This window comes from Apteryx mantelli, chromosome 6, assembly GCF_036417845.1.
Source record: "Apteryx mantelli isolate bAptMan1 chromosome 6, bAptMan1.hap1, whole genome shotgun sequence".
NCBI lineage: Eukaryota > Metazoa > Chordata > Aves > Apterygiformes > Apterygidae > Apteryx > Apteryx mantelli.
The window spans coordinates 13,619,871-13,644,698 of record NC_089983.1 but is presented as its reverse complement, the minus strand read 5'-3'; the positions used below and the strand labels follow the sequence as shown (position 1 = coordinate 13,644,698).

Below are 24,828 nucleotides of genomic sequence, written 5' to 3'. Positions count from 1 at the left end.
AATGAATGTATTTGGAACAAAAGAGGGTTTTTCTGGTTTGTACAACTTGACTTGCTGCTGTGTGGCTTTTGTTCTTTATAGCAAGTGCCCCAGAAGATCACTCTTCAATACTTCTTGCTGTAATAATGAGAGGTTTCAAAAAAAATTTTTTTTAATTTTACTTCTTGTAAAATCAAAAGCAGATAGGAATCTATATACTGCTATTATATCCATATACTGTAGCAAGAGGCTTAATTCCTATTTTAGGAATGACTATCTATTGTTAAAACCAGAATGTTGCATGTTAACATTGAGTTTATGGTAAATCCTTCTATAGTCAAATGTGAGGAAATAAAAGTGGAGATGCGCAAAGTGCAGTGCATCTAGAAAAGTGTTCTTACATCTGCCCTGATGTCCTAGCTGGAGAGAAGATAGATGCAGTGGATCACAAAGCCAGGAACATTGCTATTGTAATTTTTTTCTTCCCTATAGTGAACTAAGGAAAAACTAAAAACTTTGTGTTCAGAGCCTTTAATTTTCCATCAGTGATGGTTTTCCCTTCACTCTCCATCTCTAAATGAGATGTGCATACAAACATAATATTGTGAGATATTAAGACAAAAATATTTCCCCCCCTCATTGGAGCTGTTGAAAGCGTAAAACTTGAGTAGTTATTTGGTAACTGTGTTGTGTATTTAGTTTTCCAGACTGACTTCAATGGAGTCAGTCTGGCAAAAAATGAAAAGAGAAACTGAATTTCATTCAGCAGTCCACTAAAATGATCATATTATTTACTGAGGACCTCAAAGTGTAATACTTTTAAACAATTACATAATCTAGATTTTTTGTAATTATATCATTCAGATTTTTGAAATGCAAAAGGCTTAACTAAACAATGCATATGGTTCTCATTCAACTCACTGAATCCAGCAGATAAGATTAAAAAAGGTATAGTAAACCTCTTTCCTATGTGTGTTTTTAACCATGTGTTTTGAAGCATTAGTTCTACGCAAACTGGAAAGCCTGTATATAAAGTTCTCCCACAGATGAAACTTGAAAGATGTGGGACAAAGTCTGAGAGATCTTCAGTAAAAGAAAGTTTCAGTCAATTTCAACTACTCTTACAACTTTGATACTTTGAACACAGAAATTAAGTAAAATGGAGAGGATAAGGAAAAATGATTGAAAATTAAACTACTCCATTCCATGTTCATGAAGTTTTTAATACTCATTTTGCTAAGATGTAGAACAAGGACTATTAAATTTCCATTCATTAGCAGGCAACAAGATATGAATGAGTATTAACTTCAAACAAAAACTGATTTATAACATCCAGTTGTGCACTTAAAAATTACAAATCATTTTTAAAAAGAAAGAATAACAGTGGAAGCAATAATGAATATAAAACATGACTGATTAGGCTTAAAACATAATTTCAGTATTCTATGGCATTTCTTCAGACAGTTGTCTTAAATTTGTTTGTGCAATACCCATCTTTGCATAGTAAAGAAAAATTTGTTTAACTCCAGTCTTAAGCACTTTTTCTTTTTAACATGCACCTATATATCTTTTGCTAGTTTGCCTACTAGATTTCTCTTTTAGGAGGATCAGGTCAATTCAGTGGGATCATGCAGCAAACTGATATGAGCTATACAGTTACCATATGGTTTCATGTCCAGATGAACCAATAAATAAAGCAAATACATAGTGGGTGAAATGGAGACAATGCTGACCATATATTCTGTTGATGACACTTTGTGATGGACAAATTAACATTAAATGCATATATACTCTCCAAAGCATATAAAAGGCATGATGTAGAAAATAAATATCTAAAACATTTTAGTCTAATAGAAAGCACTTAATCTGTACCCACTCTGAGCTGTGTTGTCACTTGCATTCTGTACATACAGAGCAGAAAGCGAATGTGTTCTTACACATGCACACAACAGCTGATGAGTGGAGCATAAATTCAGTCAAGAAGTCATAATTCCTATGAAATTGCTGGTGTAAATAAAAAGTTACTCCAGCACTTAACATATGTACATAGTAGTTGGGGACCACTGTGGTCTGATTTAAAACATCACATCGCACATTTACAATGTTGTTTGTGAAATGCTTCTCAAAGGTTTATTACACAGGTAGTTCATGCATCTTCAGTTGGTTGGGTTTTTTTGGTAACCACTAGTGTTTCTGTTGTGGCCACACTTGCTTTGGGAGCAGAACTTCAACAAAGTTGGGGATTATGTTTCCAAGCCAAGTAGTTTTACAGAACAATGATACAGTTGCAAGTATTTTTGGTTCCCTGTAGAAATATTTGTTGTCACTAACTTAATTCCCCCTGAAGTCAGGCAGGAATTTTTCAGAATATGATTCATAATATATATATCAATGTTGACTACCTGTGTGCAGCACCTTTAACTCATGTAGTAAGTGTTAATGTGATTATGTTAAAGCTGTTTAAAAACATTTCATAACTGTCAGCCAAAACAATATATTGCAGTTCTCTTGTGAGACTGTCAGAGTCAACATTATCATAGTATGAAATATAATTAAAGCCAAAAAGATTTTGTAAGTAAGTCGCAGGGAAATCTGAAGCATTTTTCCTAATGTTTTATTTGAGCCTTAAAGCTAACTCAAACAACTGATTTCCACTGAACAAAGATGGAATAAATCTTGTAACTGGACTTCCATTGCTACCACCCTCCAACTTCTAAATTACAAACAAAATTACAGAAGAGGCTTTATCCTAATTATCAGTTGCAGCAGTAGAATTTTCAGGTAATTTCACTTACATAAACTGACCTACATGAGTGTAAAGTCAATACAAGATTGGCCAGACCTTATGGCTTTATACTTTAAGGGAGGCCTAAACTGGATGTCCTCATCACCTTCTCGTCAGATACGCCTGGGCTAGCTGGTTACTAGAAGCACAGCGCAGCTGCCCAGCACTTCACTGCAAAAATCTGTGTTCAAACACAAGGTGCATCTAAAAGTAATTACAACACACAAACCTTCTAAAATTATATGAAGTTTTTGCACATTTAGTGACAGTAACTATCAGTAGCAAGGGTCAAAATACTAATTTTGTGTTAAACTTTGAAAAGTGATATGCATCAAAGAGATACAGGAAGCGATATAGAAACATCAGTCATCTTTGCAAGCCAGTTTGGTTCAGTGGGGGGAAGGGAAGAGAAGAATAGCTCATTCTAAGTTTTTAACATTTTGTGAGTATTTTAAGGCTTACTTAAGTTTAATTCACAGGAACTAGATAGAAAAAAACTAGCTAAAGTTTAAAAAAAAAAAAGAAAAGAAAAAAGAGGTTGGCACTTCAGTGATTAATTTGAGAGGGTGTCACTTTCTTACATTATATACAGAAAATCTGCATGACAGCCAAAAAAGTAATCCAGGAGGCTTATAGTCAATACATAGATATGCATTTATACATTTTAATTGTTTTTGGTTTCAAGCATACAAACTTTAGATCACATCTGTTTGGTGTCAGATCTCCCTGCATCTGCATGCTATTATCTGCCTTTTTTGAGCAAGCCCAGAACACCCACTGTACAACATGCTAGAGAAAATGGGGAGCAAAAAAGAAACCCAACATCAAAAATAGATTTACATAAAGAATAGAACCTTTTTTTAAGGAAATCCTTCTCTCTATATATAATCTGTGAAAATGATATGTCAAAATCTTATTTCCATATTTACACCTATTCCTTCCTGGAAGAACTATACATCCATCACTCTGTAGCTTCCGTACCCAACAGACTCCTAGCCCAGGAGACGAAACAAGGTGGACATTAAGCTCACAGAGGAGGGAGCTCTGAAGTCCAGAGACAGAACGCACTGCAGGGCTGGAAGATTCATCAGAGCCTACTATTGGCTTCCCCGTGGTTTGTACTTATTGGGCTGCAGATTCTGCTTGGGGTCAGCTTGCTAGCTTGGTTGTTTGTATGTGAGCCATGCAGGTTACCCTTTCGAAAATTAGCTCCTCATGCCACTGGAGTTTTGATAAGAAAAAGGAAGTCATGCGAACTCAAGTGAAGTTAGAGTACCAGCAGGTTGGAAAAAAAATCTTCTGCTGTTTCTTTATTTTGAAACAGTTCTCTTATTGCACTTGGTCTGTTTCTCCTCCTTTGTTGGAGAAAAGAAAAAAACTGGTTTTGAAACAGTTTGCTTGTAACACTTCTCTGTTAACATTAACAAGAGAAAGCTGAATGGAGGAAGTATTTCATACTTATCTCCAAAAAGGACAGTTTTCTATCACCCCAATTCCCAACACCCTATCATTGTGTCTATTGATATTGGTTTCTTATGTTCTTCCTTATTGATTTATTTCCTGCACAACTACAGCAAAGACATCATACCCAAAATCCAGTAGTGCAAGGAGAAGCTTTTTGAATCAAGTTTCTTCAGATAGGGCCTTGTTGATTTGGATCGAACCTTCGTTTTTTGACATTTCTTCCAGGTTGCATCAAAAGGAGATGAAAAGAGAAAAATGCAAAACATTAGTTAGGTATAACAGGAACAAAGTGCAGTACTAAGGTCATAGTAAAGTAAAAGGCTCACACTGAGACAGTTTAACAAGGTAACTTTTCCAAGTGGTTAGAATTTAAAAGATTTTTTTTTTTGCATGCTTTCTGTATCATAGTATCAATTATGAATTTCCTTAGGCAGTTCAAGATCATGCTGGCATGCAGAATTCAATTACTTCTGTAGTACTTCAAATGATGTGCTAAACTTGTAGAGATTTTCTGACCATAGTAGCATGTGTGCCCACTAGGCCAAGAAAGCATGCATATACCAAAACTGGATGAGTCAAAATGCCCAGCAGTGTATATACACAAGCACACGTGAGTGCTTATAGCAGGTGCCCATCTTTGGCTCAGCCAGAACTTAGTTTGCATCTTCCACTAATAGGAAAAAGTGAGTACCTCAGTGAGCTCTTACCCCACCATGGACCATAGATGCTGTGAATCTCAGTAATGTGCAAAATATAGCAAAGACATTGCACTCGAAGGAGACTGGACAGCTTTGCAAGTTGGGTGATTAGAATTTAATAGTGGATAGCAAGCTGGTATGTTGATATCCGGTCTCCTACGATATTGATGTCCTACGTCAAACAGCAAGACATTACAAAGCGACAACAGAAGTTAGGTGCCACCTCCCCAGTATCTGGCTTTATGTGGGGCATCAAGCAAGGGGCTCATGCATTTAATTTTAACATTGGGCATATGCACCACTACTGCCACCAAACTGACATGCAAAAAATACAGAACAGGAATTCATAAATTTCCCAAAACTACACACCAACCCCAGGATTTTCTATTTTCTGTAGCCCTACTAACTACTATTGCTGCTACAATGTTTATATGTATACCATATGCAAGGTCTGCTGGGGGTTTAAGTGACTAAGACATGTCCAAAAGGCAACTACCCCCTTCCCTTGGGTACCGGTGCCTTCATTTTGGTAAAAAAGCATGCTTAAGAACTGCTGGTTTCTAAAATATCACTATATAAATTGTTTAATCACTTCCTTTCTAGCAGTGCTATACTAACACTCCTTTTGAATTAGGCTGACATTACTTCAGTATCTCAATCCATCTCTGTACTACAGGTAATTTTGAGATTTTTTTTTTTTCCCCCTCCCAAACATTTAGGAAGAATTTGAATACAGTAACTTAATTAAATGTGAATTAGTCTGCTTTGAGTAGGTTTATCCTGCCACTGAAAAGAACATATCTGCCCTTTTTAAAACACTGCCTGGCACACTTGAATTCATACACTACTGATGAGCAACTAATCAGTCCTCTTAAAGCAAATCATCAATGCATGAAAAAAATCCAGATGACATAACCAGTCCTTCTACTCTGGGTAAACCATCATATTCCAGTTAAACTTGAAGATGACAAATCATTAGAACCTACACTGAATAAAATTCTGTTACCGGAACTTTTTAAAATTAAATCGAAAAGTGGATTTTGTAAGCCCTAATATAAGCTATGGAGGAAAAACGGGTTGCTAACCTCCCCAGTACAACTCTTCTAACCAAACTGTTTTGACTTTTTCTAATCAAATCTTTTCTAATCTGATCTCCATCAGCACAGTAGTCCAGTAAAGAGCATTAGGATCCACTGCAGCTCCGAGAGCACCCATGCTTTGGGACAACAGTCAGTATCTGCTGGGCCCTTGGCATGCATTCTAATATCTGTCCAAACCATAACTTCACTCATTTTCCAGTTTCATCCAGCAGAAATGCACACTTCCAGAAATACAATACTAACTGAGCTATTGCCTTTCTTCACTTAGGACATTCTGCTAACACGTTTTATGAGAAAGAAGCATCTGAGGAACTAAAAGGACATTTAAGATATGAGCCTGAAGTAGCCTCTGAAACACCAAAGAGCAGGTAGTGTCAATAGGCAAAACAGTACGCACGTGTATAACTTAACTAAGAATCCAACTTCTCTTTTCTGCGATCTCAGCACTTAACAGGTAGGCAGTCAGGTAGTGCCCTGCAGAATCCAAAATTCTACTCTGATTTCTTGACATGCTTTAACAATGATTTTTATGCTCAAGTGAAGACAGTAGTCTTACTTGCTGCTTTGTAGCTATGTATCAGAGTAGTACAAGGTCCCCTTACAGTGTTCAGGCAGTCTTCCTAAACAGCTAACCTTTAAGCACCCTTCAGTAAAACCTTCCTGACCCTGGGTCAAGCACGTCCCCAGGGCCTGCGTTTATAGCTGGGCCCTGTGCAGGGCTGCTCAGCCATGACCGTGGCGCTGAAGGGCAGAGGCAGGACGGCCTGGCTGCGAAATCCCCCCCGTGGTGCTGCCCTGGGAAGCAGCGTGCTCTCCGGATGAAGCACACGCGCCCAGCACACGGAGACAAGAGCCCTGCTTTGCACTAGTGCCTGCTGAAGGCTGTAGTAAAAATTGTTCCAACAGAGCCTAAGCTACATGATAAGCTAATATCTCCCTTAGCAATCAATAGAATTTCAATGTCTGCATTCTGTATTTTTTGTAATAAAGTGGTATTTTACCTTTTTAAAAATGGTCACTAGTAGCTAAAAAAAAGTACATTTAAATGCACACTGGATACCATTTTTTAGTTGTTACTGGTCTTGTAAAATCCTCAAAACAGACTAACTATAAGCTTTTAGCTCATCACTAATTTCACTTATGCTTTTTTCTTAAAAACTTAAGTTTTGAAGCAGGACTTCCTTGCCTGTGGTTGTCACTTCTGAATCATTTTCCTGTTCCTGTTTAACCTCTCAGAAAACTTCTTAGACTTTTTTCAATTACATGTCACAGCTAGTCTCCTTTAAAACTCTCCTACCTCTATCAGAAAAAGCAAATCTGCTATCTTTAAACACTGCAGTAAAAGAAACAAGGTGTGGGGGACCTAAACGATACTTGATGCTGTTTCCTAGTTGTTTTATGTAGAATCTATAGAACATTAACTTCTTTGTTATTTAAATATGCCTTAAATTTTTAAATGCAATGTTCAGCCTCTCAGTCTGTAATCCAACATGAAAACAACAACAAAGTCTCTTATTTGGACAAGAACAAATTTACAGGTAGTCCTGAATCAGAAGAAAGCATACCATGCTGTAATGAGCTACAGCACATGACTGTCTCTGCAACATGATCTTCCTTTATAGATGAAAAATATTTCAGAAAAGGAAATTTCATTTTTTAAAAGGCTAGATATATGCAAGAAATACCATTCTTTGTTCCATTCACTGTTCCCCCCCCCAACTAATTAGGAATGTGTTTATACAATATCTTTTTGCTTGTGAGTCTCTGCCTTTTTTGTGTGTCGTCATAAAAAAAAATAAAGTTTTACAAAAGTATTTAAAGACTTGTTCAAAATCAATATTTTAATCTCTTCAAATAGGTAATGTTTCTATATACATTCCTAAAGTAAGGTTCAAATGCTGAAGAAAGGATTAATGACCTTTTGCTGTAAACTGATGCAAATTAACAAAACAAAGGGCTAAAATTAGCAGCTTAAAATATTAATATGTTGACCTGCCATTTATTGGATTAGTTTGAAAACAAAAACAAACCCTCAAGTTTGATTCTTTTGTGTAGGTGATGACTGTATCTGACTCACTGTACATGCTTTAAGGAAATACTGGTAAGGAACAGAAGCATACTTCCAGAAAAAGTCTCTGTTAGCATTTCAGTACCTTATTTTGCAGAAACCTTTTTTGGGCAGCTGCACAGACCAGCTAAAAAATTGGGATCTGTGAGGACTGGCTAAGTCTTTGGCCCATCCATTAATCCTCAGTTAAAAAAAAAAAAAAACAACAACAACAACGAAACTGGCTAAGAACCAACAGAACTGCACCTACAGACTACTACTCTTTATCCTTCTTTATCAGCCACTTTCACATTCTGATGACTGTAAGGAAGAGAAGTCTTTCATGTGCATTTTGCATCACTTTTATTAGCATTGCCTCTTAGCAGTATTGCTTAATTACTCCAAATTGCCTTAATAATGTTGCACTTCTAAGTCAGCAACAAAAGCATTTAATTGACTTACTTTTGCAAAGCTACTGCAGCAGTATACGGGTATACATGCTACAACAACAACTGAACATAGGCCCCCAAGACTAAGATTGCAGCCAGTGCAGAGGACCCAGGTAAGAGCTACTCATAATAAAATACCTTTCTTGTATCAGTCCTGTATAGAATGTTGTTTATTTAAGTCCTGTGCAGACTTTCTGCACTGAAATGAATTTCAGCTCTCATGAATGCAGTATTTTCGTATATTGCCTGGCACAGTTAAGGTAGGTCCTGACACATGTACAATTGCCTCACTGCAATCTAAACACCAACAGCTTTAAAAGGACTATGCAAGGCTCTACTGAAGTCCACTTCCTAACAAGGTTTCCACTCGCAGCCTGTAACTCTAAACCACCAGAAGTATTTAACCAGGCTCTATGTTCCCTAAAACTTTCTCAGTAAACTTTTTCTTCCTTCCTATTCTATCCACATATTAACTTGATTAGAAAACTTAATCTAGGATTCATTCTCGAAACTGGAAGTTTTTACTTTGTTTCCATAAACTTGCATCAAACTTTTCTTTTCCAGTTCCCCTTTCCCCCCCTCAACCTCCCCTCACCTCAGTTCATGAACAAAGTTTGCTTAGTTGCAGCTTACGTTTGATTTGGACTTGACACCACAGTACCGTATGTACATATGAACATCTGATAACCTGTGAAACAAAAATCACATCTCCCAGTTTGTAAAGCAATAGCTACCTTCTCTCATAGTTGTAGAGACTAAACATATCACTTGCTTAAAAAGGAAAAGTTAAAATCCTCTTTATTATCCTCATCTGTCCCTCCAGATATATCTGAAGCAAAGTGTTGGAGGGTCTAGCAGCCCTCTCTTGCATAAAAGTCTTTTGTCAGTTCCCCTCTGACCACCAAGAAGAAACATGCACTTCAAGCTGAGAGCTAGGCCAGGCCAGTGTATTTGAGGTTCTGCTACAGAATAAACATTTTTATCTTGCTCTTTTGAGAATACTAACTTCAAGAGACTCTTCCAATATGCATCTTGTATAGAGATAACAAACTTCTTCATTTGGACAAAGGAATAACACCAGGATGCAAAGCAGAACAGTTGTGACAGTAGTTTAAGCGATGGGAGCACAAAGAAGAAATGAATAATTAAATATTGTATTATTAAAACAGGGAAGGATTCTTGTAAAGATCAGTGTTCATGCAAATTCTCAAGTGTAGGTGAGCCCGGTCTGCACCTGGGTGCACCACTCAGACCAACACTTACACAAGCATTAGAGGTGCTGCAGCACAGCTCTAAAAAAGCTTCAGTCTAGGCCAAAGGTTCCTATGGCACAAGAGAGCTTAAAAAGATTCAGAGCAAGACACTGCCTAAAATTTAAGTTTTTAAAATTTTAATGACTTGTACTGTATTTTAAACAAATTACCTTTTGTATTACAAATATATTATTTAGGGGTAAATACTAATCTCTGTGCCTGGAAAGTATATGCATTGTTAAGTAAAAGACATATCTCTCTGATACAGATCCAGAAGTATCATCTGTCATTTATTTTTTCCACTGAAATATAGCTTGTTTAATTCCCATGGAAACTTGCAATATCAATGGTTTTAGTATTATCACTTTAAAAATGCATGCATATAGAACTCTAATCTGTTGTTCTCAATAAAGCAAAAATTTTACTAGGAATGTTAATACAAGGCTTGCAGAAAATTTGGCTGTATTTTTTTTAAAGCTAATTGCAAGTAAAGTATAAATAAAGTCAGTTTTGCAACTAAACTATTTCTGTATTGCTTATATGCTTTATTTAGGTGAAAAGACAACTTTCTCCTATAATCTTGCATCTTCTAGGATAAGGCAGAAAAGATGTAAATGCACCTGTATTAATTAATACTATAGAATATGCCTAGTATGTACAGAGAGTTTGTAAAAAGCATAAGGCCCAGAATGGGTCTTTACACTTAAGAAATCTTTTAATCCATCGAGTGAAAAGAATCCCTATTACTTCATTTTTTTAATATCACATGCAGATTCAAATCTGTCACTGCATACTCTAAAATACACACTTCATTTGAATTTCTGCCTCTGAACATATATTTGAAGCAACACAACAAATCAAAACCACACAAATACTAAAGAACCATTATCTCACTGCTTATAAATCTGGAAAATATTAATCTCAACCATTTTATGAGAAACAGTGGAAAAGATATGAGACTGTATTAAAAACTATTTTGCTAAGAGCTGCCTGTAGTAATGTACAAATACTGGAGGCTGACTTAGAGATAGTTATAAATTAAATTCATTTATTTGTGCAATAAATGAGGAGAAACTGTAAGAAAAAAGATAAAACAGCTTAAGGTAAGTCTATCTGCAGATACTAAAAGGCCAATAAAGATCATATACCAATGATTTAAAAAAAGACTGCCATGTATTTAATCTTTCCTGCTAAAGTAAATGAGGTGTGGTACCTCTGTGGACAGGCTTCCCCGGCTGACACACCTGCACTGTAGCTCCTGTGTGCGCCAAGGGGAGGAGCAGAGGACTTCTGCAGAAGCAAGGGCCAACCGTCTTCTGTTCTTGGCTGGACTAAAAGACACTTAGAAATATTTTGTTTCTAAATGCATATATAATTAATGCCACTGGACACTATCAAAATGTAACAGTCTAAAACAAATTAAAAAAAAAACTTTCAGGTGACCTTTCATAGCAAATGAGGAGATAGAAATTAGTGGTCAGGTCATATTTGTTTTGATAACCTTCTTAAACAATTAGAGAATAATTTTTTTACTTTTCAACTTAGATAAGGAATATGAATATAGGCTTGTAATTCTTCAAATTGTTATTGAAAAATGATTATTATGGAACTATGATTTATTGTTGTATCATGGCTTAATCTTGATTCATATTATTGAAAAGCAATAGCAACTTGAATACCATTAGAAATGACTTGTTTTTATGCTTAGCACTCTTACGATTTGTAAGTTTAAAAACAGTGGTTCCAAATTTGGATCCTTTTTACCAAGTATGGAGCATGTATGTAGGCAGACTTGACACTAAAAAAAAGGCAAAAATTAATACCTCTTGTACAAGACTCTCTTAGCTTTAACAGTTACAAGTGGAATGATTAGTATGCTACTCTTGATAATTATAAACTATATTAAACTAGAAATGAGCGAGAATTGTTTGTGTTTCAGGAAATGGTTCAGGATTTCAAAATGGTCTCTAATCCTGTATTGAAATTAAAAAAATATATATCAATTTGTGAATTTAATGTGAATCGATGATGATAATAATCAGTAATGACCAACAAACCTTGGCTCTGGTACTTCTGAGACAACTGTTTCAGTAACATGTTTTTGCTATTGAAAACTGCTCCTTTACTGCCATCACTTACCATTTTCACATAAAGGTTTTGATTATAAAAATGCTTATTAATTTTAAAGTACTATTGTATTCAGAATCAACACTCTTCAAAATACATATCTTTTGGGTTTTTTTAACCACTGAAGTAAATTTCTGATAAAAGAGAACCACGATACTACTAATTGGAAGTGCGAAAAAAAACAGATCTTGCTTGTTAAGTGTTAGGGTGAACTCATGAAAGTTAAATTATTTCTCTTATTGTTCTTCAACTTTGCACCCTGATGACATCTGTGTCTTGAATCCATTTCCTCCTCTCCCTCAGTGCATGCATAATTCTTTCTCTTTAAAGAAGTTTGTTATAGTTTGGGATTTTTTAGCTTATAAATCTTGTAGCAGGAACTCAAAATTTAGTGATGTAAGCAAGAAATAGAAATGCCATAGCCACTGAAGAGAAGACATGCGGCATTGCTTACTTAAAGCCCCATCCTGTCCCCCCAAGGACAATAGCTGCTACCAGGATGGCACCAGCGATGGAGCCTATTATAAGATTGGTGGCACTAGGACCTGTGATAAAGGATTATGGGAAGAAAGACATAAGAACCAACCACTTTATTCACAGTAAGTGAAGCATTTGAAGGGTAGGCAAACAACCAGAGGAATACAGACAGCACACAAGGTGATGTCTCTAAACATTTTCAGCAGGTCCAACTTACTTTAATAGTAAGAATGAACAAAGCTGTTGGTCTCTCCCAGTCCTACGTTAACTTCTATCACATGTAAAAATCTAATATTAAAGCATAAACTTCATTAAGACTTACTCCATCATCTAGTAAATAAACTGTCAACTGAGGGCTCTAAGTTTGTAAATAATTCCTTAACTTAAAGGAAAAAGTATGAATGATGTATTTTTTATGCCTACAGCAAATGAAAAGAAAATCAAAAAGCCTAACTATTGTTCATGTAGATCCTGAAAGGTGGTAGATATTTTAATTTGAGCTAAGAGGATCTAGCACTACTTGCTAATCAGAGTCCAGAGTCCCTACAGTTACATCAGTGCTAAATTTGCAAACAATAGCTTGACAAAAGCAATAGGACCTTATAATAAGGAACTGAAGTTGAAATAAAAGCTGTATTCCCATTAAGCTTTCCAAACATCAAAGCATTTCTTCAGCATCCTCAAGAAGCTACTTAACAACAAAGTGGGGAGCGGTGGAGCAGGAAAAAAGAACAACAAAAAGAAGTGGCACAAAATATATTTGTGCAATTTTCTGAAGAGGGCAAGAGAACACCTAAGTACGAAATTCATAATTAACCCTTAAGTGATCTATTTACAGAGGCTGGAGGAAAACAGACAATAGGGACCACTGTTTTACCAATTTAATTGCTCAGAACAAGAATTTCCTATGGAGCAGCCTTTGTAAAGCTAATTGCATCTGAGTTCAAGGCAAAATGAAATCAAAACAACAGTTCTTCTGCAGCATGCTGCACACTTTGTGTTTAAACATTTACATGTCCAGGATTAGCCTTCAAAAACAGTTCTTACCTCCTATCCCGGTCCCCTAAAACCAACACTTCTACACTGCAACAGAGAATTACTATCCTAAATATTCTGCTGCTGAGTTTGAACAACTGTCGGACAGCTGGCATAAGAAGAAGGAGCATCTAGAGACAGCAAAGGAAAGCTCAGAGGCAGCCTCAACAGCTGAAAGCCTTAAGGGGTTAGGTCAGTATCACAAACACCTTCTGCCCAGTCCCAGACACTACAAGAAGAGAGTACCCTGGGTTTGAAAATGTATCGGTGACCTAACTTCACTGCATGCCTTACATGGCTCCAGTAGCAGTGCTTTTAGATACCAGCTTAGCCAAAGGAAAACTAAGCTCACTTTTTTTTTTTTTTTTTTTGGTAACATTCAGTGGTATGAAAGAATTATTCTGCAAACATGTCATTAACTGGTTCATATAAATATACACTTCAGGGACTGAAGAGCATACAGACCCAGCAGAAAGTCCATGTGATTTATCATTTTGAATTAGTATACATAAAAAATTATCTTCCCCTCATCCTTCAGAACAGAAACCCGGATTTTGCCATGAACTTAGTCTGAATAGACACTGGTTTTCTGAGGAGTTCGCATGTACTTCAGGAGGACTGCTTGTTTATTTGTTTCAAGCAAGTGTAGCGAAATATACAAAATATACATTCTCCCAAACCCTTTCAAACATTTGATTTAAAAATGGCTTCCTGCAATTCCTACACAAAGAGCGTTCAGGAATATTAGTAGAAGACTTGGACTAAAAAGAAATATAGTGAGCTTTACATAAATAAGCAGTGCACAAGCTTGACAACAATAATTATAAGGTCATTTTTTCACAATTTGGAAGAAGACATCTTACTTGGACTTACCTTTAAAATTCCACCTGGCTATAAATCAACAGCAGTGAGCGTGGTGGAGAGTAAACAAGGGCCCTTCACAGGCATTATATTCCCAATCAAAACTTTCTTTCAACAGTTAGGAGCCTAATGAGCTACTGTATCTGACTCAGTAGTACAACTTTGGATTTGCTTTATCAAAAGATTGTACACAGCAAAAGACTGAAAACACAGCAAGTATTGTCTGTAACAGTTTTTAGAAGCCTTGAAAAATTCTAAAGCTGATTTCTTGCTAGCCACAGAATGCTATTTTCCCCACAAAAGAGATGGCAGGTACTATGATTAACTGATAGTAATATATTCATAATTTAGATAAGGAAGTACCAAAGGGCCACTTTTTAACATTTCCTCATAGGAAAACTACGTTCCCGGTTGTTATTTGGGGGGGGTGGGGGGCGCGCAGATGTTTGCTAGTGCACATCCATTTAACAGGCAGTTTGGACTTTCAATACAGGACACCAATACTGTTTTTATTTACTATAAGTTTAAGTATGGAAGAATTCAATTAAAATTTAAACAGAGGAGGATAATATACAAACCAATTAGGTTTAGTTAAGGAGAAAAACAATGAAATTATGGTAAATGTTAAAGGGGTTGCGATAAAAACATTTTTCAGATTTTACTCAATTTTATAAAGTGTCATTAACTAAAAGAAGTAGTGTTTGTTTTTGACACAACAACTGTGAAAATCAAATGCCTGTAAATATTAGGCAATCTGCTAGAGAGTCTTATAGCAGAGTAAAGAATAGATGGCTGTGGATGAAGGCATTCCTGTTCCTGTGGAATAATTTAAAACTATTTCACAGTATGTTGGAAGTAGCAGTTCATATGAATGCAGAGAAACAGCTGTTTTTCCTAAATTGATTAAAGAAACTGGAAAGGCAACATTCAAGGTAAAATTTTACTTTTATCAACAAGACTATAATTAATTTTGAGACTTTGGTGTGAAAATAGCTGGTGAAATGCTTATGATTACTAAACATCAACCCCTTGGTTATGAGAACAGAGTTCTCCAGTTGAGGAGCTCCGGGTTTGAAATATTTACAGAGATTTAAGAGGATTGTTGGGAAGCTGTTTTAAAGAACATAACAGACTCTGCACGTGAAAGTACTTAAAATAGAATGCAAATGCTTTTACATGTTGTTGTTTATCTTGCCTTAAAGATGTACGCATTACATTTTATCAAGCATATCAATGAAGTTAGATTGTTAATAAAGTAGGATTTAGCTACCAGTATGAAGTGCACTTTGCATCAGGTTGTTACTTTAGTTAGTAACGTTTATGGAAAAAAATATAAATAAGTAGCTTTCAGCCAAATAAACTTCTCTGGTCACTGGACTTGGATGCTTCACATAAATACATGGAGACTGAAAGTAAGAGAAGGGTTTTAACAACCAGGGTGTACTTGTTCTCTCTAATCGCCTATTGCTATAACCAGCCCCCATTCCCGCAAGGCGCTCTGCCTGGCACGGCCAGTACTCTTTGCTACCGTGTTATCTCTGGCCATCTTTTAAGACCCTGATGCAAACCCTGCTGAAGGTGTTAAAGACGAAACAGTACATACCTCTCGCTAATTTCCCTGGACTTTAGATTGTTCCCTAAATCTTCATCATCATCAGACAGACTTTACAAGAACTAAAATACATTGTTTTGAAATTCTTCTTGTCCTAGAAGAGTCGCGTTTACTACAGATTGTCCTGAAAGTAACAACAGACTACAGGTAGTTTGATGGGTTTTTTTCTAAAACCTTTATTCCTTTTACCTATCACTTTGCCAACCAAATCCTCCAACTTAAGTTATCAAAGCTAGATGTCCATTTCAGGATGAAATTTGGAAGAAAATGATTCAGCCATATCATCCCACATGATTACTAAAATAACTTCATAGAGCATTAAGCTGAAGTACTTCTATGATTTGAAGAAAAGTTTGCAATTGCCAAGTGAAGCGGGGAGGGAGAGGGAGGAAGGGCAGCACCTGGCATTTGCGCCTTTTGACATCACTGTAAAAATTCGTCCTGATCCGGTCAAGTTTCCGAACTCTGAAAATTCTGACTCCACTGCACCACTGCCTGGACAGAGCAGGCAGGCAGGCAATGAACTCAACCTCCCCTGCAGCCGTTGTGGCAACCACCAGGGACCAGAGGGCATTAGGAAGGCAGAGGGTGTTTGTGCTGCCTCTGCTCTTTCTTGGAACCACACAGCGAAATGCAGCAGTGGCTTGACTTGGAGATACGCTTCTGAAGGAACTACAGGACTAGGAAAAAAGACTGATGGGGTCCCAGAGAGAGCAAACGAAGAAAAGCTGGAATTGGAGCAGAAGGATACAGGAGCAAGAACAAATGGTCAGGGATGTCAGTCAGAAAAGAGTGGAAGTGTGACAGGAGGCAAGGAAAGATAAAAACAGAAGGGTACAAGACAGTGTAAGCAGAAGGCAGAATTGTCCTTAAGCCCTAGTAAATGCTCTGCTCCAGAATACCCCTACCTAGTATATATTCTGCTCCAGAACATAAGTCCCAAACCTCTATAATCTTCACAGTCTTCATTTTTTAGCAAACAGCTGTAAAAGCCACCAGTAAAACATAATCTGGTCTTCCTCAAGTAGATGGTCTAAGACCTTCTTCCTTTTATTTGTTTTTCTGTAAGTTGTCCACTGTGGATGCAAAGGTCTCTACTCTCCTGAAAATCTAAGCTGTAGGGTTTATGTAACAGTCCAGTTCAGAAAAAAATGAAAAGTTAAAGCTAGGGTTGCAAAATCAAACACACAAAATGCTGCCTATTAGTGGAAGACTGCCTAACTGCCTTTAGCCTTAATGAGAACTGTGCATGAATGCTTTTTCACACAGTCTGATTAGAAATCAAACTATCTTGTTCTGCCTCTCCCCTTCAGAGAGGGGGCACTGTCACATGACATGTTTTTGGAAGATTGGTGATACCGCATTAGAAACACAGTGAAGCTGGAAATGTCAGAAGAGGAGAATAACAGCAATTTATTCTGCAGTTTGCACTGTGTTCTGTGAACACAGAATAAAGGTAGTTCATTCTAGTATACAGTGACCAAACATCTCTCTCTCTCTCAAATAACCACTCTTAAAATTGAGGTAGTGGGCTAACACTTAAGATTAGTTCCCCATAATTATGAAAAGATAATAAAAATACACATTTCTTGTACATATGCTTTACATATGAATTCTATACTATAAGCATTCTACTGCCTTGAGGTAACATAACCTAACAACAGAACATCAGAAACTTTACTGTAAAACTAGCTAAATATACACACTATTTTCATCAGACTTCCTTTTCTCAGCCAGATTTTGTGACCCATTAATAGACTGAAAACCCCATGGATTGGAATAAACAGTTTCTGAATTATATCAGATAGTCCAGGTTGCTCTGAGTCCATTTTGAAAAATAATCATAAACTTTCAATTTTTTCCCATTATAATTTGGGGTAATGGAAACATTTAGACATTTAATTATATTGTGACGATGTAAAAATTCACAAACTTATTGTTTTATGCCCCACATTATCCCAGACAGGAGAGGGTTCAACACTGCACGAGCAAATCACATGACACAGACACAGTCAAACCACACGACAAACACGGTCACCACACGACGAAGCTAACGGGGCGATACACAGAGGGCTCAGGTGCGGACGCTACCTCACACACTAGGCACCAAACATAAAACTCAAACTAAGAAAAATGCTTACTCTATTCCCCACCCTGTGCCTCCAAAAATCACCCCCAAGGCCAGAATGGTCCCTGCCACTGCACCTATTAGCCTGTTAGTTGCCATGCTCACTGTGTGGAGGGAAAAGGGAAGATTTTTTAAGGAAATGAGCACAAGTCATGTATGTCTGAAATGATAACATGAAATAATTCCTCAAAGGAAAATTTTACTTTGTAATCCATTCTCTGTCAAACAATTTAAACCTCCGAACAAACCTTTCTTTACTCAAATACTGTAGCTCTAAAAATTCTGAAATTACTATATTTGGCTTTATATGAATACTTGCAAATACTTCAATAAGAAGTTTTCCTGTAAATTTAAGGCTATTTCTTTTAGCTTGTGATTCTGTTGCATATTTACTTAAAATTTGAATATCCTCAACCTACTGTTTATTTAAGTTTAAAGCAGCCAAAGCGTAAAAAAAAAAAAAAAAAAAAAAAAAAAATCACCAAAAAGAAAAATTTCCTTTTGATCACCAGAAACATACTGTATCCATAGGATAACTAAACAAATGAAAACTGTTTGTTTGGAAACAGTTCCATTGCAGGAAGATATTGTTTTTAATTAATTCCATTATTATTACATTTATTTGCTACTGTATTTATATATATGACTTCATATTTATCTGTATCTTACCAAAACAGCAGTTTTCAAAGGAAAAGCCTACACTAGAAATGTGCTTCAGGTAACACCCTGGAATTTCAATGTTCTGATGGTCTCAATATCTTTTTTTCATTTTTGAAGGGACCTCTTGTGAGAAAAAATGTCTATACACTTCCCATGCTATAAAAGACTGAAAATATGATAGATTCATTCAGTCATAACAAACTGTAAGCAAGCATCTGAATTTACAGATGCAGCTTCTCAGTCTAATGGGAAATTTTCTAAGGGACAAAGACTTCATAGTCTTCACGCTGAAGAAAGTCTATTTTGAAACTTCTGTTTCTTACCTTTTTTCCATTTCATAAATACACACACACACACACACACACACACTTAAGACATAAATTTTGCATTAAAACAAAAAAACAAACAAACACCATTCCACTAGTCAAACGAGGCCCAATTCTGCAAATGAAATTGCACAGGAAGAAACTTGTGTACATATGGAGTCCCACTGACTTCAAAACTAGTGACCAACACTAACCTAATTCAAAGTTTCTGCAGTAGCCAAAAACTAACAGCAAGAATTCCTTATCTTCCCAAAACAGCTACCATCCTGAATTGCTCTAGCGTGGGTCTGTTAGTACAGGATACAGTAGGTTGCTGAGTTTAAACTAATTCAAGACTCATGAATTAATACCAACATAATTATGGACAGCTAATTTTTAAATCCTGACATACAGTATGAAGGCAAAAGCAATTGATGGATGATGGAAAGATCTGGAAAAAAAAAAACAGAAGTGCAACAGGAGCAGCAGTCAATTATCAATTACCATAACAATAAATGAATAGCAAGAAATACTTGTGAGCTATACATACTCGTAGTAAGAACAATGCAGGGATTGATGGTGTGAAAACTGTTAATTATATGAATTTTCACATCTCTAAAAAGGTTTGTAACATCTCTCTAAATAATTATCTGCTCTCGTGCTATTTAAGCACTAGGTTTCAACACTAAGCATCATAGTAAATAACTGAAATCAGAAGAGGTTAAAGACCTAAATTATATAACACACAGAAGTTACTGACTTAAGCAAATCTTTCTTCATCAAAGTGCCTCACAGTGAATGAATAGGAGTCTAGTTTATTTACAGTTTGTTTTCCCTCTTGTATCAAAGTGTAGCAATTCCAACAGGAGTATTTCGTTTACTGCAAAGAATAGCTCTTCATCAAGAGACGTCTTCTAAGAAACAGTCTCTCTGCCTGTACATGCTGTAAGGCATGAAGTAGATGGAAGGGATTTGTTACTTAAAAGAAAAAAAGAAAAAAAAATCTGTAAAAGAACTGTGTAAGTTAAGGAAAGTTTTCCCAGGGTTGCGTTTATGTTCTTGAATATATATTAAGGGTAAAATCTCCTCCCTCCTTTGTCTCTTCAGCCCAAATCCCTCAAATACCTGAAGCGTTGAAACTGAAAGCAAGAAATGTATCTGTCAGTTTAGATCAACCCTAAATGACAAATATGTTAATCTAAAGATGAAAATAAATCCAATATTTTCTAATACTTAAAAAAAAAAAAAAAGTGCACATCCTCAGTGCAATACTTAAAAACTCTTTTCCACTTTTCTTTGAATCTGGACATGGTTCCATTTGAAGAATGAGGAAAACGGAAAGATTAATGTATTCCACTTGAAAGAACTTAACCTCTCAAAAACTGACATATAGGAAGCGTAGTATCTCAGCGCTGTACAAATTGAAGACTTGATATCAGTTCCACAGATGTGGCTATTCACTCTGTCCAGGCTTTATTTCATGGATTTTCCCTGGCTTTGAGAGTCAGATTACACTAATCCTAGTATGAATCCTAAACCTAGAATTCTGGTCATACTAGATGTCATTTTGTGATGCTGCATTTAGTTTAGATGTGATGTTCTTATAACTGAATCTATGTTATACTTATCTCAAAGAAACTGAGTATTTGGCTTCTGAAATGTAAGAAAACTCAAACTTAGGGCCATGGAAAAACAAATTATTTTGGTTTATGCCTGAGACTTATAAACTGGCATATGACATAAGAAGTGCTGGTAACAAAGGGGAAAAAAACCTTAAAGGAAACTACTTAAGTTCCTTGGAGCTTTACAGAACTACAGAAAACTATTTCTGCATCCTTTATGACAAAGAAATTTAGTACACTAAAAGATAATGTAACAGCTGACAGTGTTCAAGCTCCTATACTCATTTCTAGGTGATTCAACATCAAAAAATTAATATAACAACATAGGTAAAAATAATTCCATCTTTTAAAATTTGTTCTTTGAGCCATCTTGTAACAGAAACTTATTCTGCCCTTTTCAGTGGAGTCTACTGAAAAATGGGAGACCAAACTTTATGTCTGTACCTACTGTAGAAATCCATACAGATACTATTCTTTTAAAAATTTTTCCCCCAAACATTTCAGCATTGATATATTAATTTTCAAAAAGGTATTTCCATTCTGAAATTACACAAGTTAATTTGAATTACAAAAACCTAACAAGATAAAAGTACCTTCTTTGATGCCCTTCTTATAGACCTTTTTCCAGAGGAGGGAATCTTATTTCTTACCCACAGCACTTGGAAATAAGCAAGACAGAATTCCAGTGCTCTTAAATGTCACGACAGTAAATAGTGCTCTCCTCATCCACACAGAAAGAGAAGTATTCAGCTCTGTAGTGCTCTCTCCTCCTAACTTTTCAAAGACTCTGTAAGCAGCATTCCACAGTTAGGATTTTTTTTTTTTTTTTTAATGGGAAATGGTATGACAAGCAACTTTGTAAGATGGGGCACAACTAGGCAACTCTAAAGTGAACCATGGTAGAGTTAGGAGTCAGGAAGCACCTGCAAAGACTCCCTGATACAAATATGGACTGTTCTAGAGAGCTTCCTTCACAGTGGGAACCTGTTTTAAGATGACCTCTTCAACAGCCCCTGGTAAAGCTCTACCGGAACCATTCTAAGGGGCAAAAGAATAAGGCACGCAAGACAGAAGCAGAGCCATTATGGAGGCACAGACCAAAATTCTGTCTTCCTTTGAAAAGCTGGATATTTTACAGAGTAATCAGTTACAGTCTGCACCACAAGGCCTGCATTTTTAAACCCCTCTATCTTCTTTCAATCAGCTTTACAGAAGGGATGGATGGATCTAGAACTGGGACACAGCAGAAAAATTTTACTCAGGTTTCTCAGCTGTTTATTGGTAACTTAACTCTAAATGCATAATTCTGGATAAATGTAGTCTGATGTTTGATAACATCCTGATGACAGAAAACAAAAACCTTGGATAGTGCAATCCAAAGACATTCTTTGGCAGAGAAGTTGGAGAGAATCTCAAGTGCTTTTCTTCCTTTTTGAGAAATGTTTCTGACAAATTATTTTCCTAATAGCTCCTCTTTGTATATCTACTTCACACACAGCTGAAATATCTACTAAGTACATAAGAGTAAAAACCCTAAGCAATAATGGTTGTAAGAACAGCATAAGTCCTTAAATTGCTTATTTATTTCTTTTTCTTCCCACTGAAACCTGATACCAAGAAACCAAGGCTTTCTTCACCGGGGACATTCCAATTTCCCCTTTGTTGTGTCGCAGCTCTCTGAAACAGCTGAGAACAGCTAAGGGAACTGGAAATCTCTAGTAACAGATAAGTACTGAATTCTCATATAAAAAAAATAAGAACTATGTTTAGTCAGCTTCCAATTACAGAAAAAAAAATTGTAAAGAATGAAGAAAAAGGAATGAAGGAAATATCAGAAAGTACATACATTTATGTATTGAAATCTTCCCAACATTTAAGTTAGAAAAATAAAAGTTTTATCTATTCTCAAAGCAGACAGACATACATCATCTAAACGAAGCAAAGTTTTACTGTCTGGTTCTAAACAGGACTGTACAGTATTTCTCGCTAATTCTACTACCATGTACCAATGGAAAAGTGTCATAATTATTTGAAAGAACATCAAAACTGAAATCACACAAACCCTTGGGTCCTTCCTCCTTCTTGTTACCAGTATCCCTGATAGGATCATCAATGCTGCAGTCTGTCCCAGCCCAGGAGAAATTACAAATGCAAGTGGCTTCATTACTACACACCTGGAAAAGAAAAGAAAAGAAAAAAAAAAAAAGACAGAAATGGCCTTTTTACCACATTTTATTAAGTTCATTTAACATCTAATTGGGTATTTTATTCGCAGAATAAAATTTATCCACTTATGTATTTTAACAGTAACACTGAGTGTTTAGAAAGAATGTAATACATGAATAACCTGAAAGTTTGCTTTAACCCTCTGAATACACTCAGATGCTAGCAAGCGAAGCTTTCCACATGAAAAAGAACTTGGAATGTGTTGCTGGGAGAAGTGACTAAAAAGTTGATTTAAAAGTTGTTCTTCTTGAACCCAACTGACTTTCCTTTGCGGGGCTCAAATTCACTTCACATCTTCAATTACACATAAGGAAAAAGTTTTCTTGCATAAAGTCTAGCCCCTTAAGCAAGTATCTGTAAAAACTGCAGAAGTCAGCTGAATCCCACAGTGGCTCCGCCTCTCCTTAAGGAAAATGTGAAGTACAGCTAGCCTAAAATGGAAGGGTTTTATCAATATTACAGTTAAGACATGGACTAGTGAATTTGTTCAGCCAAACATACCTACCATCTAGACTAATGGATTTATGGATAGAATAACAGGATATAATGTGCCTGAATGTAAAATGATAGACTTGGCATATATTCAAGAAGTATATGTTATTTCTGTTAAGGTCCAATAGTTTAGAATTTAATTAATTAAGTCACCAGGTATAACTCCATAACACAAGACCACTTTATAAAGGTGTTATTACGCAGGAAAAAGTTTAACCGGAGATGGCAAGTAGCCTGAAATATGGATAATACATTACAGAAACTCTTTATAATAACTGACATCAAAGCTCTTTCTTGCTAGTAACAAAAACAACACTTCAGATATAATTACAGAACTAATTTAATAACCTTGCTTCCTAACATTTTTGTCTGTGCTTCTCACGTTGTAACAGAAAGGCAGTCATCCAGAGAATCTAACAGTTGTTTTCAGGAGATCAACAGGTCTTGGGAAGATTTTCAGGTAGAGGAGTCCACGAGGTATTTTAAAGTACAATATAGCAGAGAGAGCCAAAGAGGCTTAGCTGCTAACATCCAGTACAGACTCACCCCATGACCGGAACAGACTTTTCCATTAGAACCAATGGGACAGCTGCTTATGTTCAAGGACTGAATTGGCAGGCACTTTTTGTCCAGACACATCATGTGAGGGCCACACGGAGCTCCATCTTCCACATAACCTAAATCTGTATCATCATCTAGAAGAACATGAGCACCACTAGGAAAAATAAATTTTAAGATACTATTAGTATTATGACTAGAGTCTTTTGAAAATATTAAACATGTCAGTGTGGATACTAAAAACCTCAGAGCTTTCTCTCTTCCAAGCATACAGACAGAATGAGCAAAGTTATAGTCTTTCTGTCTGTCTGTAGCATTGAAAAAGTGTTCAGGTTGACAGACTAAAAAGAAATCTAGATAATGACTTAAATACTCAGAAAGGGTGCCTTACGGTTTTTTGGTTTTTTTTTAATCAAGTCTTTGATGAGCCAAGGGTATTTTTAATGCTGCAGAATGCTTTTGCTAGAAAATGCTAAACACTAACTTCCAATGGGGAAAGGAGTAACATTAAAAACAAAAAAAAATAAGGGAAATAACAGAAGAGTTAAAAACCATTGTTCACTCAGATTCTAACTACACAAGAGAGCATTCTTAGCATAACAGTAATGTTGCCAACGTCTTTAAAATACAAATCCAGTATTATGCATGACAGTAGACTACAACCACTTACATGTCCTTTAAGCAATCTGTAGCTTAACCTCTTATCCTGCCACAACTCTTCACCATGCCCTCCCCCCTCAGCCTTCACTTTCCCTAAAGCTATTTCTCTGAGAATATAATACTCAAAAAAATTACATTTAATATATGGATCTTTGGCAATTACAGACAACATTTATTCATTTATTTTTACAGAAAAGCCACAATGCTGAGCATTAAACTCTGGCCATGAAATTCTGCTCCTGGTCCAGAGTGTGAGATCAGGAGGGCAACCCACATTTCACATACTTCAA

At 36.2% G+C, this 24,828-nt stretch overlaps 1 protein-coding gene across 3 annotated transcripts in view; it reads right to left on the bottom strand.

Moving 5' to 3' along the window:
* Window positions 1–1,181: 1,181 nt before the first annotated feature.
* The window catches only part of ADAM23 (ADAM metallopeptidase domain 23), an 83,218-nt gene continuing 59,571 nt past the window's right edge, over window positions 1,182–24,828 (bottom strand). The window contains exons 23-26 of one of the 3 annotated variants that reach the window (XM_067298801.1): window positions 23,867–24,035; window positions 22,665–22,776; window positions 4,353–4,446; window positions 1,182–4,119 (exon numbers count right to left, since the gene is read on the bottom strand). In XM_067298801.1, the coding sequence (XP_067154902.1) occupies window positions 4,388–4,446; window positions 22,665–22,776; window positions 23,867–24,035 (340 nt within the window). In that variant the 3' untranslated portion in view covers window positions 1,182–4,119; window positions 4,353–4,387. Of the gene's footprint in view, window positions 4,447–22,664; window positions 22,777–23,866; window positions 24,036–24,828 lie in introns of all 3 variants that reach the window. The other 2 variants (XM_067298802.1, XM_067298800.1) reach the window with 2 other exon arrangements.